This window comes from Perognathus longimembris, chromosome 9 (assembly GCF_023159225.1).
Source record: "Perognathus longimembris pacificus isolate PPM17 chromosome 9, ASM2315922v1, whole genome shotgun sequence".
NCBI classification, from domain to species: domain Eukaryota; kingdom Metazoa; phylum Chordata; class Mammalia; order Rodentia; family Heteromyidae; genus Perognathus; species Perognathus longimembris.
The window spans coordinates 42419018-42434449 of record NC_063169.1 but is presented as its reverse complement, the minus strand read 5'-3'; the positions used below and the strand labels follow the sequence as shown (position 1 = coordinate 42434449).

At 37.4% G+C, this 15432-nt stretch overlaps 1 protein-coding gene across 1 annotated transcript in view; it reads left to right on the top strand.

Moving 5' to 3' along the window:
* The first annotated feature begins 241 nt into the window (after positions 1-241).
* Tbc1d32 (TBC1 domain family member 32) overlaps positions 242-15432 on the top strand; it is a 144877-nt gene continuing 129686 nt past the window's right edge. The window contains exons 1-3 of the mRNA XM_048353996.1: positions 242-441; positions 7378-7539; positions 11454-11631. Coding sequence (XP_048209953.1) covers positions 290-441; positions 7378-7539; positions 11454-11631 — 492 coding nt within the window. The 5' untranslated portion in view covers positions 242-289. The remainder of the gene's footprint in view (positions 442-7377; positions 7540-11453; positions 11632-15432) is intronic.

Sequence of the window (15432 nt, the reverse complement as noted above, 5' to 3'; positions counted from 1 at the left end):
TGTCAGCATGGGCCCTGTTGGTATAAAAAGTCGGATAAAAGACGAAATAGAATCAAACGCCGGGCCTGCAACTGCCCTTTTTCCCGAAGTCAGCTTTATCTTTCTAAATCTCTCCAAGCCTGGGGTAGGGGTGGGGGGAGGGTGTCCGCGCTGGACGTTAGACGCGGTCTCCTAGGCAATGACGCTGCGCGCAGGCCGGGATTGGGTGGCGGCGCGCACGCGCACCGCGCAGCGTTTCCTGGGTTCCGGAATGGTGGCTGTGGGAGTGGGAGCTTGATTCCCGCGCAGGATGGCCTCCTCCAGCGAGGATGAGCGGATGCTGCCCGCCATGCTCAGGCAGTTGTTCCAGAGCGTGAAGGAGAAAATCACGGGTGCACCCTCCCTGGAGTGTGCCGAGGAGATTCTCTTACATCTGGAGAAAACTGACGAAAATTTTCACAAGTAAAATCGCTTTTATGTTTTTTAAGCCTTTTTTTTTTCTGCAGTAGACATACCATTGATTCAGAAATGGTTATCGTGTAGTTGGTTAGGTAAAGCATATTCATGTGATTGTTGTTAACATGTAGTTCATTAGAAATTCACGTTTTTTTTCTCTTTTATTTGCCCAAATGCTGAATGTACCTATTTTTCTATCGCTTCTGTCTTTTATATCACATTGTTTCATCTTTTTTTTTTCTTCCTGGGCAAGACTGTGACTTTCATTGTAAACTATTCATGTTCTTCAAAGAACGATTTTGTTTTAACGTTTTCCAGACACTACCTAAAAGTTGTGATCCACAGGGTCCTTGTTCCTTAACTGGTTTGTTTCAATAACTGTGCAAATTAATCACTCAACACTGCCAGGGAATACTGTACTGAAGTGCGATCAACTTCCTCTACAATAATTTAAGCTGTAAGAAAGGGGTCAGGCACATATACAGATTCCTGTGGAATCGGTCAGAAATATAAGTACTAGATAGAATGCCCCTCACCTAGGAGCAGAAGAGAAGGAAACATTTGAAGCAGATTTGAAGGATCTTAAAACTTACACTGAAACACATTTTTCTTTTGATTTTATTCATATAGTTTCAGCTAAGGTGTTAATGTAAAATTCTACCTCCAGAATTATTATTATTAGTAATTGTATCTTTTAATTCCATGTTTGAATTTCATTCTCCTATCACTAAATGACATTTAAAATTTTCTCTTTTTATGTTACATTTTATTGGCTTGAGTACTCATTAGTTATTGTCTGTAACTTCTACCAGTATCATAAACAGACACCAGGAGATCTTTGAGTATCTTTAAATATGGTGCAAAAGTCTTAGTACTTGTAGTTTTATGCATGTCCCATTGATTGTTTTCTTTTTTTCTTTCTTTCCTTTTTTTTTTTGGGTTGGTCATGGGGATTAAATCTGGGCCCTGGCTTTGAACCGTGATCCTCAGATCGCAGCCTCCTGAGCAGCTATGATTATAGGCATGAGCCCTGGGCGCTTGGCTTCATTGAGTCATGAGTCTTAAGAGAGTTTAAAAAAATTTGTCTATTTTTAAAAATACAGATTGTTACTTCTTTCTACACATATATTTATGTATCTGTATCTGTCTATTCATCTGTTCTTTTATATATATTCTCTCTCTGTGGTCAGAGACAGTCTTTCTATATAGTTTAGGCTGGCCTCAACTCTATGGGTTCTGGGATTATGGGATTAAATCTTATCTATTTGTGTGTGTGTGTGTGTGTGTGTGTGTGTGTGTGTGTGTGTGTGTTATCTATCTTATCAGACAGTTTTTTTTTTTTTTAATGTACTTCAGGCCAGCCTCAGCCTTATGAATGCTAGGATACCACCTCATTTGACTTAATTTCTTTAATATTTATGTTAATACATGTAGTTTCCTTTGTAGTGTGATGATTTTCTGGCTAATTTCTTCATTACATCCTCCACTTAAAGTCATGATTGGATGATAATGTTTTTTACTTTAGAGATACCAGAGACCAGCTTTTTTTTTTTTTTTTGGCCAGTCCTGGGCCTTGGACTCAGGGCCTGAGCACTGTCCCTGGCTTCTTCCCGCTCAAGGCTAGCACTCTGCCACTTGAGCCACAGTGCCGCTTTTGGCCGTTTTCTGCATATGTGGTGCTGGGGAATCGAACCTAGGGCCTCGTGTATCCGAGGCAGGCACTCTTGCCACTAGGCTATATCCCCAGCCCCAGAGACCAGCTTTTGATTTATTTAAAAAGTGTAATATAATATGAAATTAAGCCATTAATACAACTACAAGTTCAGTCAGTAATACTTGGTTACTTAATAATTATCTCCATAAAATTCCAGACAAATTATAAATTGTTTGCAGTTTTAAAAGTAAAGTTTAAAATCCTAGAAGTATTTTAGGAAATAGTTACCATCTTAAGGGTAAAAACAATAAAATTCATAGTATTCATAGTATTTTAGCAGAGAAAACTTTTGTTTTTAAGTTGTTGGTCATGCGATTTGAACTCAGGGCCTGGGCTCTGTCCCTAAGCTTTTTTACTCAAGGCTAATGCTGTACCATTTTCAGTCACAGCTCCATTTCTAGTTTTCTTTTTGGAACTTGGAATCTCATGGACTTGCCTGCCTGGGCTGGCTTTGAATTGGGATCCTTAGATCTCATCCTCCTGAGTAGCTAGGATGATAGACCTGACCCACCAGTGCCCAGCTTAAAACAAAACAAACTTTTATGTAGGCAAAGAAAAGAGGAGATATATTTGACATCTTTATAGATGCTTCAAAGCCAAAAATCAGTTAGTCTGAGTATTCTTATTTCCATTTCTCTTTTCACTGACCATCTTTCTTAGAACACTCAATGTTCTTGAGTCACTAAAGTGTATATTACATCTGAAGTGTTTCATAGTCTGAGATATTAGTCTTCCCATTTTCACTATCAGAACATTGATTCCATAAATTCACATGATTTTTGTCCTATTTTTACAAAATTTTTTATTAAACACTCTTATAAAGGAAACTTAGGTGTGTAGGCCTTTAGCATTTTTGTAACAAGGTATTTTAAAGACAATTGAGTCCATAAATGATGTAATTTCAGATAGTTAAAGTAGGAGAAAATATAGTCATCTGGAGGTAAGTCCAGAGCATTGACAATGTAGCCCTCACTAAAATGGTCTTTTGTATGCTGTTACTATACAGGTTTAAGTCTGTCATAGGATAAATCCTGTGAAGCTAGGCCCTAGTCTTAATCTTAATCATTCTAGCTACTCGGGAGGCAGAGACTGGGAAAATCATGGTCTAGGCTAGCCCAGGTTAAAAAAAAACGATCCACTGGGCTATATTTCCACAGAAAGAACTAGGCACAGTGCTGTGTTTATTCTCCCAGCTATGGTGGGAAGCATAAGAGAGGAGGATTGTGGTCCAGACTAGTCAGACAAAATGAGACCCTACTTAAAAATAACCAGAGCAGAAAAGACTGGCAGTGTATCACATGTGGTAGAGTACCTGCCAAGTGCAAAATCCCGAGTTCAAACTCCAGTACAACCTCTTCAAAACAACCTGTAATTCTGACGTTTTACATTTATTTTAAGAATTCCCAGTATCTGTCATACAAAGTGATACGAGAAAAGCATTAAAAAATTACATGAATCTTTTGTTTCTTGAAAAAGAAAAGATTTCCCAATATCACCATTACAACTCATACCTTACACTTAATAAAACACTTTTAAAAGTCAGTAGTGTTGGGCTGGGGATATAGCCTAGTGGCAAGAGTGCCTGCCTCGGATACACGAGGCCCTAGGTTCGATTCCCCAGCACCACATATACAGAAAACGGCCAGAAGCGGCGCTGTGGCTCAAGTGGCAGAGTGCTAGCCTTGAGTGGGAAGAAGCCAGGGGCAGTGCTCAGGCCCTGAGTTCAAGGCCCAGGACTGGCCAAAAAAAAAAAAATTAAAAAACAAAAGTCAGTAGTGTTAATATTTTATGGATGAATGCTTTCTTCCTTATTTAAACAGCTAAAAGGATGTGAAAATTCTACTAAAGACATATTTTATATCCTTTGAAATCTATATTTCTTGATATTTTGATGTGAAAGTTCATCATGAAAAACAATCATTAAATATTCTTGGAAAAATCTAGATAATAGAGCTGGAGTAGAAATACTGGCAAAGTGAATACTCTTCTACTTGCTTTGCTAAAAATTTCCTATATAATTATGAAAAATTCAGCAGTAGAGAAATGAGGTGATTGGCTCAAGCCTATCTTTATATATTTCAGTTGAGCTATTACTTAGATGTAGTAATATCCTTGTGTTTTATGTTAGCAAATTACTGTCTTCTGAGGCTTAAGTGACGTTCAGTGAGGCATATTCTTGCTTTTCATTTCTTTATTTCTCATGTCTGAGTATGAGGCATCAATAGATGGTCAATAATTAGTTTTAAATTAAAAAATACTTAATTGAGATATGATGTGCCTGACCTTGGATGAGTTTGATGGCTCTGAGTGAAAGAATGAAGGCAGTGATTTTTGAGGACTGTTATAACTCCAGTTTTCAGGCTAAATATGAAAAAGAAAAGAGGAAATAAGGAGACAGGCAGGGCCTGCAGTGATTTCTGGGTGAGGGGGACCGATAGAAAGGTTGAAAGGGATGAAAATGATGTTCAGCACACATTGTTTAGGGCTGGAGGCTAGGTAGATATGATTGGGTGAATAGGTCTGGGGTGCAGAAGATGGAAGCATTAAAGAACAGTCCTCTAGGAAGCATGAAAAGTAATTCTATTGGTGTTAAAATGTAATGGGAGCCAGGAACAGGTGGCTCATACCTGTAATCCTAGCTACAGAGGAAGCTAAGATCTGAGGATCATGGCTAAAAGCGAGTCAAAGCAGAAAAATTGTGACATTCAAATCTCCAATTAAACACCAACAGTTGGACGTGAAACTATGGCTCAAGTGGTAGAGGACCAGCTGTGATAAAAAATCTCAGGGACAGGGCGTGTGCAAGGAATTCAAACCCCAGGAATGGCACACAGAAGAATGTGATGAGTGGTTAGAAATAGCTAACTTTTTGTTCTGCTCTTTCTCTTTTCTTCACTTTCTTTCTCTGCTCTTTATTTGTCTTGCAGAGAGGATTATAGGAATGCAATTTTGACATGTTACTCAAAATTTAATGAAAAACGCTGTGGGAATAGGGATCCTAACCTTTAAAATAGTTGAAAGTATAGGCAAATAAATGGTAGCCACTGATGTAGGAGTGGCGAGATAAACCCTTTCCAAGTGTTGTATTTCACCCTAAGTATTTGTAACATTTCTGCTATTTGGCAGCTGATACACAGATAAGTGAATGAATCCTGATGTCATGTATGTAAAGACTTAAAATAATCCAGGTTTATGGCAATAATCATTGTATAGTTTAATTCTGTATTGCAATAGCACACTATGTCTCTCAAATATGTACAGTTATCAAGTATTAATTAAAAAGTTGTGGGTTTAGTGGGACCAGGAATCAAACAGAAGATGCACAGAGATAGAATAATGCAAATGCTAATAGACAAGAACAAGGTATTCGGAGGGCTCCAGAGAGAAAGAATAGTGGATATTCAGGCTTTGTCAGTTGGTTAAATTTTAGGTTATAGGAGCTACTCTACCAAGGGAAGTATGGTAGTAAAACGTTTTGGTGGTGAGTATTGTAAAAGGTATTGCAGATGGAAGTGAGGGAATGTTGGGCATGTGTGTGGGTAGCATTGGGACATAAATCTGGGAGGAACAGTTAAGATATATAAGGTATTTTGATGTCAAGACAAAATATGCCTTAAATGTACAAATAATGATAGTAATGATAGTTACCATATATTGATCATTAAATTTATGTGAAACCCTGTGTTAGACACACAGCATAGATTAGCTACTATATTTATGACAATTTCCAATATAGATGTTGAACTATTTTATATTTTAAAAAATCCCTGAAGCCTTGAGAAAATATATAATCTGTGTAACCTCAAGAAGCTAATAACTATAGACTAAAATTAAAACTGGTACTATATGATTACTGAATCTCTGACTAGACTTGCTCTTTCTAAGTCATTAGGATTAATATTTGGTCTGTTAACTGAGAAAAGCAATTAATATGCAGGATCATGCTCTCACACATTTAATTTTTTTTAATGTTCTATAACCAAACATAAAATTATTCACTGATGTTTTGGGTCAGTAGTGTTTATTTGAGTAATAATTTGCTAACTGTAGTTCCAAGAACCTTAGGGTTTTTTTTTACAAGCTATTTGAAATAAAGAATCTCTCTGGATTATTGGTTCTTAAATGATAGTTCTGGGACCATCAGTATCATTACCAGCATCACTTGGGAATGTGTTAGAAGTTCTGATTCTTATACCTTACTCTTTTCCAACCGAATCAGCAACTCTGAGAATGGGGCCAGCAATCTGTGCATTAACAAGCTCTTTAGATGATTTTTGTTTTAGTTTGACAGCCACTGATTTATGAATGACTTAAGCTGCCTATTGTTTATATATAGGACAAGTTATGAAGGAAAATCTATAGATTTTTAGAACTTGCTATTTGGACATGAGCCATGGAGAAAACTGTTGAAACTGAGACTGGGGCTGGGAATGTGGCTTAGTACCACATAAACAGAAAAAGCCAGAAGTGGCTCTGTGGCTCAAGTAGTACTGTGCTAGTCTTGAGCAAAAAAGCTCAGGGACAGTGTCTAGGCCCTGAGTTCAAGCCCCAGGACTGGCAAAGTAACAACAACAAACAAAAAAACACAATGAAACTGAGACAATATGCACAGCTTTCTGTTTAAATGATGATGTAATTAACATAAATATATAAATCAGAAGAGAAGGTAGTTTGTGAGTGGGGAATAGGATGTCAGGTTTTTTTTTTTTTTTTTTTTGGCCAGTCGTGGGCCTTGGACTCAGGGCCTGAGCACTGTCCCTGGCTTCTTCCCGCTCAAGGCTAGCACTCTGCCACTTGAGCCACAGCGCCGCTTCTGGCCGTTTTCTGTATATGTGGTGCTGGGGAATCGAACCTAGGGCCTCGTGTATCCGAGGCAGGCACTCTTGCCACTAGGCTATATCCCCAGCCCTCAGGTTTTGTTTTGATTAGAACAACATGGATATAGTAAAGGAATATAAATGTGATTTTTACACTAGACAATTCATGAACAGGTCGATGTTCAATTGACTTAGACAGACAAAAGAGCTATTTATCAAAGCCATTTGTGAATACAGTATATCTTGATCAATGTCACCTTTTCAGCATTGTTAGTGTTCGCTCCTCTCTTTCCTCACCTTTTTAAATTTTGTAAGATGTATGTTGGATTAGACCTGCCTATGTTAACATTGTCTAGATATGATCAATAAGTGAGCTCATGGTATTCACTTCATTAAAAATATTTGTTTCAGCTACGAATTTGTGAAATACCTCAGGCAGCACATATGCAACACGTTGGGATCCATGATTGAAGAAGAAATGGAAAGTTGCATATCTGATCACAATCAGGGGGTGGAATCTGGCTATGACACAGTTGTCCAGTATGTTACTAAAAGGACCCAGGAATCTAAAGAGTGAGTATGCCTGTGAGAATATTTTAAAGTGATTTTTCTTTCAGCAGGGCTTCTTGAGAGTACCCCAACCCCATGTCCTCCACCCTGTTTCTTTCATAGTAGCCAAATGATACTTTGCAACAATGAATCAGATCAAAACCATTCTTTGCAGCACTCTCAAAAGACTGCCCATTTTGCTCCAAGTGAAATTCCAGAGTCAAGATTTGCAAGTCTGTTGCTCTCTCTTCTTCTTCATTTCCTGTGATATTTTCCTTCACACACTGGTCTAGCCATACTTGTCATGCTTTCTTAAAGCAACAAGTAAGGTCTTTCCCTGGCAATTTGCAGTCTTATTGCTTCTGCTACCCAGAGTGCCCTTTCTCTAAATAGTTACATGACTTCTTTACTATTTGGGGGTACCATTCAGTTCTTCAGAGGTCTTCCCTCAGCTCTCTGCATGAACTGCCTTTCCCTTTCATGTTGCTTTTTGTTATTTATTGGAGTTAAGAGTCTCTCAAACTTTGTTGTCAGGGATAGCTTTGAACCATGGTCCTCAGATCTCAGCCTCTTGAGTACCTAGGTTTACAAGGCATGAGCCACTGGTATGAGGCTAAGAAGATATTTTAAAAAATGTCTAAGCTGTTTAATTTTCTTGTTTTAATTCATCCACATGTAAAACTTAAAGCAGTCACTACCTCACAAAGATTTTAAATGACTTAATAAATGTTTGTGTTCTGCTTTATGAACTGTGAGAGATTTTAAATTGTAAAAAAAAAATTTGCTTAATTTTTTTCTTTGTGATTCTTCAGAAATCATATAGGGCTAATATGGCAATAGTACATCTGTTGACAACAATTTTACTGTAGCAACTAACTATAAAATTACTTTCCTAATTAAATATTTTGATTTTTTATACAGATGTTTGTAAAGGCAAGAATTCATAGTTTTTTTTTTAATAAAACGAGCCAGTGCACTCAGCATGTTGATTTTCATTTTTATAGTTTTTATTAGAACCTTTTCTTTCTATAGTCTTTAATGCTCTTGGAGCATTAAAAAGAATAGAGGCTGGGCCTGAGCATTGTTACTCATACCTGTCGTCTCAGCCATTTGGGAGGGGCAAGTTGGAAGAATATGAGGTTAAATGAATGAAAAAGTAAGCAGGATTTCATCTCAACAACAGCAGTAACAGCAACAGCTGGGTTTGGTGGCCTATGCCTATAATTTCAGGTACTGGGAAACTGTGAGAGGATTGAAGTCCTGGCCTCCTTAGGCAAAAATGCAGGACCTCATCTCAAGCAACCTATGAGAAAGCACTGAGGGCATGGCTCAATCGATAAGAGTGCCTGCCTTACAAGGATGAGATACTGCATTTGGTAACAAAAAGAAGAAAAAAGAGAATCTACTAGATGGTATCTACATTATATTTTTTACTCCTTTTCTTTTCAAAACTTGCAATAACTATTGAATTCTAGTTCTAATTCTTTAGAATGTAACTTTAAAATTTAACGTAAAATTTATACCTAAGTTAAAAATGGTTACTCTTTTTGTGAACATTTTTTTTTGGTATCATTTACAAAAGAATTTGTGTTGGTTTTTCAGAAAAGTTTTTGGGGACTCTGTTATGGCCTGATGTTAGTGACTTAAACTTGTAATCCTAGCTACTCAGGAGGCTGAGATCTAGAGGATCATGGTTCAAAACTTGCCTGGGCAGAAAAGTTTCCAACACTACTTCCAAAATATTCATCACAAAGTAGCTTAAGAGGCCCCATGCTTGCCAATCACAAAAGCCAAACAAATGTGCCCTGAGTTCTAACCCCCATACTGACACTCAAAGCAAACAAACAAAAATAAATATTTAGGTCTAACTTGCCAAATTGAAATTTCAGATTTTTATGTTTGTTTTTTTTTTGCCAGTCCTGGTGAGCACTGTCCCTTGGCTTCTTTTTGCTCAAGGCTAGCACTCCACCACTTGAGCCACAGCACCACTTCTGGCTATTTCTATATATGTGGTGCTGAGGAATCGAACCCAGGGCTTCATGTATGCGAACACTCTACCACTAGGCCATATTCCCAGCTTTATGGTTTTTTTTTTTTTAATTACCCTTAACCTTATCCCATGTGTATTGAGATTTACTTTCATTATTCTTTATTAAATTTCCAAATTGTTTCTTTTTCTTTTTTGGCCAGTCCTGGGGCTTGAACTCAGTCAGGGCATGAGTACTGTTCCTGGCTTCTTTTTGCTCAAGGCTAGCACTCTACTACTTGAGCCACAGTGCCACTTCTGGCCTTTTCTGTTTATGTGGTCCTTAGGAATGGAACTCAGGGCTTCATGCTTGCTAGGTAAACACATTCCCAGCCAATTGTTACATTTTTAAGTGACAAGTCTTACTACAAGAATGCTGGGAGGGTAATTTAGCTAGAGTCCAATAAGGAAAACTATCAGTGGATAGACCAGCCTAGCAGGGCATTGTTGTGCTTCTTCTTTTTATTGTTATTATTTTTTGCTTAGAAGAGGATATGGAATATATGTACATAATGTACAAGTAGCTAATGAATGTCTCAGGATACTTCCCTGTTTTATTTCCCTTCACTTTAATCTGAGAACTCTGAACTTTCTCTCTTTTGCATTGTAGCTAGTCTCTATTTGCCTCCTTCCCTATATTGTTCTTAATCTTGTCCCATCTAACTTTCAATATTTTTGTGATTTCTGGTACTTTAGAATGTACATGCATGTAGATCTAAACATATATTGTGTAAACTTACTATGCTGTATGAATTATATCAAATGTTACATATTCAATATGTGAGTTTATATAAGTTATACATATGTGAAATACTGTGTAATTTACATCATTTAAAACATGGGTTTGTCAGCTTTCTGTTAACTGTAATTAGTAGCTGAGGTAATCAACTTATGATGTATGAAGGTTTACTTTGGCTCACCGTTTCGCAGGTTTCAGTCCACAGTTTGATTTGCCACACTGCTTTTGGAATATTAGTGAGGTAGTGCATCACAGAAGGAGTGCATTTGACAAAACCCATTCACCTTATCACAAGAAGTAAAAGAGAGCGAGAGAGAGACCATGGTGTAGGGCAGTTCCCCCAAGGACCCAAGACCTCTCTCTAGGCCTCACCTCTTAAATGTTCCACCATTGCAAAAAAATCTTAATTTTTATTTAAAAATCTCCGTCTACTATTCTATTCAAGTTCCCTAGTATGTTACTGCTCTTATAACAGTATCCTTGATTTGTGTAGTTACATGACCCCTCAACTATCAACAGAAAGGAAGAATGTTTCTGTTCTTGTCCTTATACATTCCTATTACTACAGTGATAACAAATGTTTACATAGTATTTTATACTTACAAGGATGTTTCAGATATTTTCATTTACTTATAAGTACTATCATATGATTTTATCAGCTAGATTTATGACATTTTATAGTTCAAGAAGTTAAGCCTTTTTTACTTTACTGGTAGTTTTTAGTTGGGATTGTAATCCAGGATTTCTAATTTCTAAATATCTAATTCTATAATTACCTTATGGTTGCTTTAGATTCTGTCAGTTTTATTGACTTAGTTCATGAAAAACTGTTAATTTTTTTTTTTTTTCAGGCAGGATAGAAAGTTTATTACCGAACTGCTGGCCTGTGGCCAAGATGATCCATGGCCGGAGAGAAGGGAGAGAGAGAGAGAGAGATGGGAGAGATGGGAGAGAAGGGAGAGAGAGAGCAAAACTGTTAATTTTTATTCCTGTTTTATATGTTCTTTTGTATCACTCTGTCTTTATGAAATAGTAACTTTGGATTTTTCTCCTGAGCAATTGTGTCCTCTTAAGGATTTTATTTGTAATAGAAAGAAAATCAGGTAATTTAATTTAGGTGACTTTTAGTTTCTGATTGTCTTTCACTTATTAATACTACTTTGAATTTTAAAGATACAAAGAAATGATGTATTCCCTGAAGAACATTATGATGGCAGTAGTGGAGTCCATGATGAATAAATTTGAAGAAGATGAGATGCGAAATCAAGAGAGGCAAAGGAAGCTCCAAAAGGAGAAGAACAATAGTTACTGCACAGATAATTGCTCTGATAGTGATTCATCATTTAATCAGGTGAGTTGCTTAGTTTTGAATTTATGTTGTGAAATGGTGTGTAATAACCACTAGATTTAATAAAGTGTATATTTTCCAGATGTTCTTCTGCTTTCTAATTCAAATATTCAGAAAAAATATAAATAAGAAAATAGCCTACTATTGAAGATTTGGTCCATAATATACCATTTTACAGAATTATTTGTTCAATGACACTATATTTGCTATGTCTCCTAATAAGATGAAAAAATGCATGTAGTATATAGTATATAGTATATGTCATATATTACACATGATTATACACACACACACACACACACACACATACTGTCAGCTGAAGCATGCTTTCTTTATTTTGAACTTGATAATTAGCAAGAGAGTTGGAGGGAAACTAGATCCTTTAGTCTTTCCATTGTGTAATATGTCCAGAACGGCTTATAATCAGTGACAATAAAAGTCCCAAGGAAATGTGTTTGTTGTTGAGATTTCTAGAATTGAGAAAGTAAGTCTTGACTGAGCTACTAGGATCACAGATGCATTATTTGGCCAGAAACACATACTTGTGAAAAGACATCCACCAGTTGGCAGTCACCTGTCTCCTCTTCAGACTGCTCCTAAATGAGCCCCCAAGCAAGTTGGCCCTTTAGAACATGATGGTCTTTCATCTTCTGATCACTTGACTTGCAGGAATAAAGTTATTTTCAACTGTTACACCTTTTGACATTGGCTTCAGTAGGGGGTGGCAATCAGTCTGAGCATGTGCACAGTAACAATTCCATTAAATATCCATCCATACTCTTATGGATGCCTTCAAATCGTTACTCACTCTGGACTTGAAAAATATGTCTGAATTCTTTTATGAATTATAAAATATTACTAGTTTTATAGCAATTACATTTTGTGAATGAAATATACCTTATTTCATTATGTAAAAATTGTAACCAGATTGCATACAATTTTTTTTTTTTTTTTTTGCCAGTCCTGGGCCTTGGACTCAGGGCCTGAGCACTGTCCCTGGCTTGTTTTTGCTCAAGGCTAGCACTCTGTCACTTGAGCCACAGCGCCACTTCTGGTCATTTTCTATATATGTGTTGCTGGGGAATCGAACCCAGGGCTTCATGTATATGAGTCAAGCACTCTTGCCACTAGGCCATATTTCTAGCCCCGTATACAAATTTTTGAAAGACAAGAGACTATTGGTGTAAGTTTGAGGATAATGCAGAATAAAAGAGAGGGAAGATAGTGGCTTCTACCATAGGGTGAGGAGACCAAAGGAAGGATTTGTTATTGTGATTAAACTTGTAAAACTTCTGCAAAATAGTGATGGAAAAGTCAAAGTATGAATACTAGCTTTCTATTGAGATTACTGTCATGCACTGGTCCATGAGGTTGGCTTTATGTTCATTATAGGAATTGCTAGTTCTCTCTGCAGAAAAAAGTGAGACTAATAATAATAATAATAATAATAATAATTAAATAATTTTCCCAAGCTTGAATTTCTAGTTAGGGATGGACCTTGACCTTCAGTCTGGCCTCACTTCTCCTTGTTCTTTGCTATACCATCCACTGACTGCTTGAGTTCAAACTCATTTCATTACTTTTTAGTTATTGGGTCTTGGTCAAATGTCTTAATCTATCTTTATCTGTATCTGTAGTTTGTTTCTCATTTTCAAAATGGAAACAATACTGCTAGTCACTCTGTAGGATTGCTGAAAAGAGTAACTGAGTTTTCTCAGTACTGAGGCCTGAACTTAAGGCCTCATGCTCTCTCTTGACTTTTGCTCAAGTCTGGTACTATACCACTTGGGTCATATCTCCACTTCTGCCTTTGTGCTAGTTCATTGGAGCTAAAGGATTCCAGTCTTTTCTATCCAGAATGACTTTGAACTATGATCAGTCCTCAGCTCTCAGTCTCTTCTCTCAGCTAGGATTCTAGGCCTGAATCACCAGCACCTAGATAGAGCTACTGCTCCCTTCCTGTTGGCTTTCTTTGTAGTTGCTGAAAGGCCATCTCTCAGCTGTGTTACTGTTTTTTTCTCCTGGTCCTGGGGGTTGAACTTTGGACCTGGATTCTTTACTTGAGCTTTTAAGCTCAAAGCTAGTGATCTATCACTTGAGCCACAGATCCACTTCTGCCTTTTCTGTGATTAACTGGAGATAAGAATCTCATGGACTTTCTTGCCTGGGCTTCCAACCTTTATCCTCAGATCTTAACCTCCTGAGTAGCCAGAATTACAGGCGTGAACCACTGGTGCCTGGTTCTCTATGGTGTTTTTGTTTTTGTTTTTGTTTTTGTTGCCAGTCCTGGGGCGTAGACTCAGGGCCTGAGCACTGTCCCTGGCTTCTTTTTGCTCAAGGCTAGCACTCTACCTCTTGAGCCACAGTGCCACTTCCGGCTTTTTTTTATATATGTGGTGCTGAGGAATCGAACCCAGGGCTTCATGTATACGAGGCAAGCACTTTACCACTAGGCAATATTCCCAGCCCCTCTCTATGGTTTAATTGAGCTGTTCTGGGGCATACCCTATTGTGGGGAAGTTAGAATATTACCTCCAATATACACTCAAATGTCAGATTTCATGTTCTTCCCTCTTGTGTTTTTCTGCCCTCCTCTTCCTTCTCAGTATTTAGGGTAGATATTGGATATAGTTCCCAGGTTATTTTATTTCATTTCACATGGAGAAGTTGAGTTTAGGATAGTTGTCATGTTTTACCCTGACATGATGTTAACCTGTTTTAGACTCATTCTTATCTTCAAAGAACCCATCTTTTGGTGCTTGTAGGATAAGTAACAGTCAACCCAGCATGTCCATGTCCACAAGCCCAGATGAGGGAACTATATACATGGAAGCTTGTGTGAAAAATGGAAGTTTGGTGATATAATTAAGATAAGGAGAGTCTCCTGAATTATCAGGGTGGGCCCATTGTAGTCAGAACTGTGTAAGAGAGACTTGGGCAGAGTGGAGTTAAATGAGAAGGGGTTGTGTTACTTCAGATGGAGGTTGGGGTGATATGACTGCTGGCTGCTGGCTTGAAGTTGGAGGTTGACAGTGAGTCAACGAATTTAGGCAAGCTCTAGATGAAAAAGGCAGGGAATAGCTTCTTGTCTTTCTGGGAAGAGCTCAAACTCTATTTTGTTGCTAGGTTTTTTATTCTTCCAGTAAGAAATTTATTGAGTAGCTTTAGTCCTGTATTGGGTGCATGGCCTTTTCCGATCCTTCAAAGTATATGCTTTCAGCTATATGTTCTCTCTCTCTTCTCCATTTTACTATTATTTCTCAAACATTAGTAATATTTTGAACTCAGTCTATTTTCTTGCCTCTTCCAAAACCTTCAAAATTGTGCCAGATTGTTTTTGATGAAGATTTTGTGTTACTATGGAAAGACTGTAACGCTTTTATCCTTTCCTCAACAGCACCAGCTAGAATAACTGGGTTAGCTATAGCCTAACCTGTATTGCACCTAGAAAAATGTAGGGGCGTAAAATCTTAAAAAATGCAGGAGTGAAAGGGCATGACAAAGATTTAAGAGATGCACACAATAGAATGGATGCTCGCCTTTCTGGAGTCAGGGCTAAGGTGGCTTGGAGAAGATTTGTATTGGGGCAGGTGTGAGTGCATTTTGCTTTAATTTTAATATTTGTTTATTTTTAATAGTACACTCTTGAGGAACTAATTTGACACCAGACAACTGAACTAGTTCCCGTGATTAACAGTGTTAATATAATTTTTAGCAAATACTTGAGTTTCTTATATTTGAAATATTAATGGATTTTGTTATTTCTCAGGGTAGCACTTTTTGTTTTGTTTTGTTTTGTTTTTT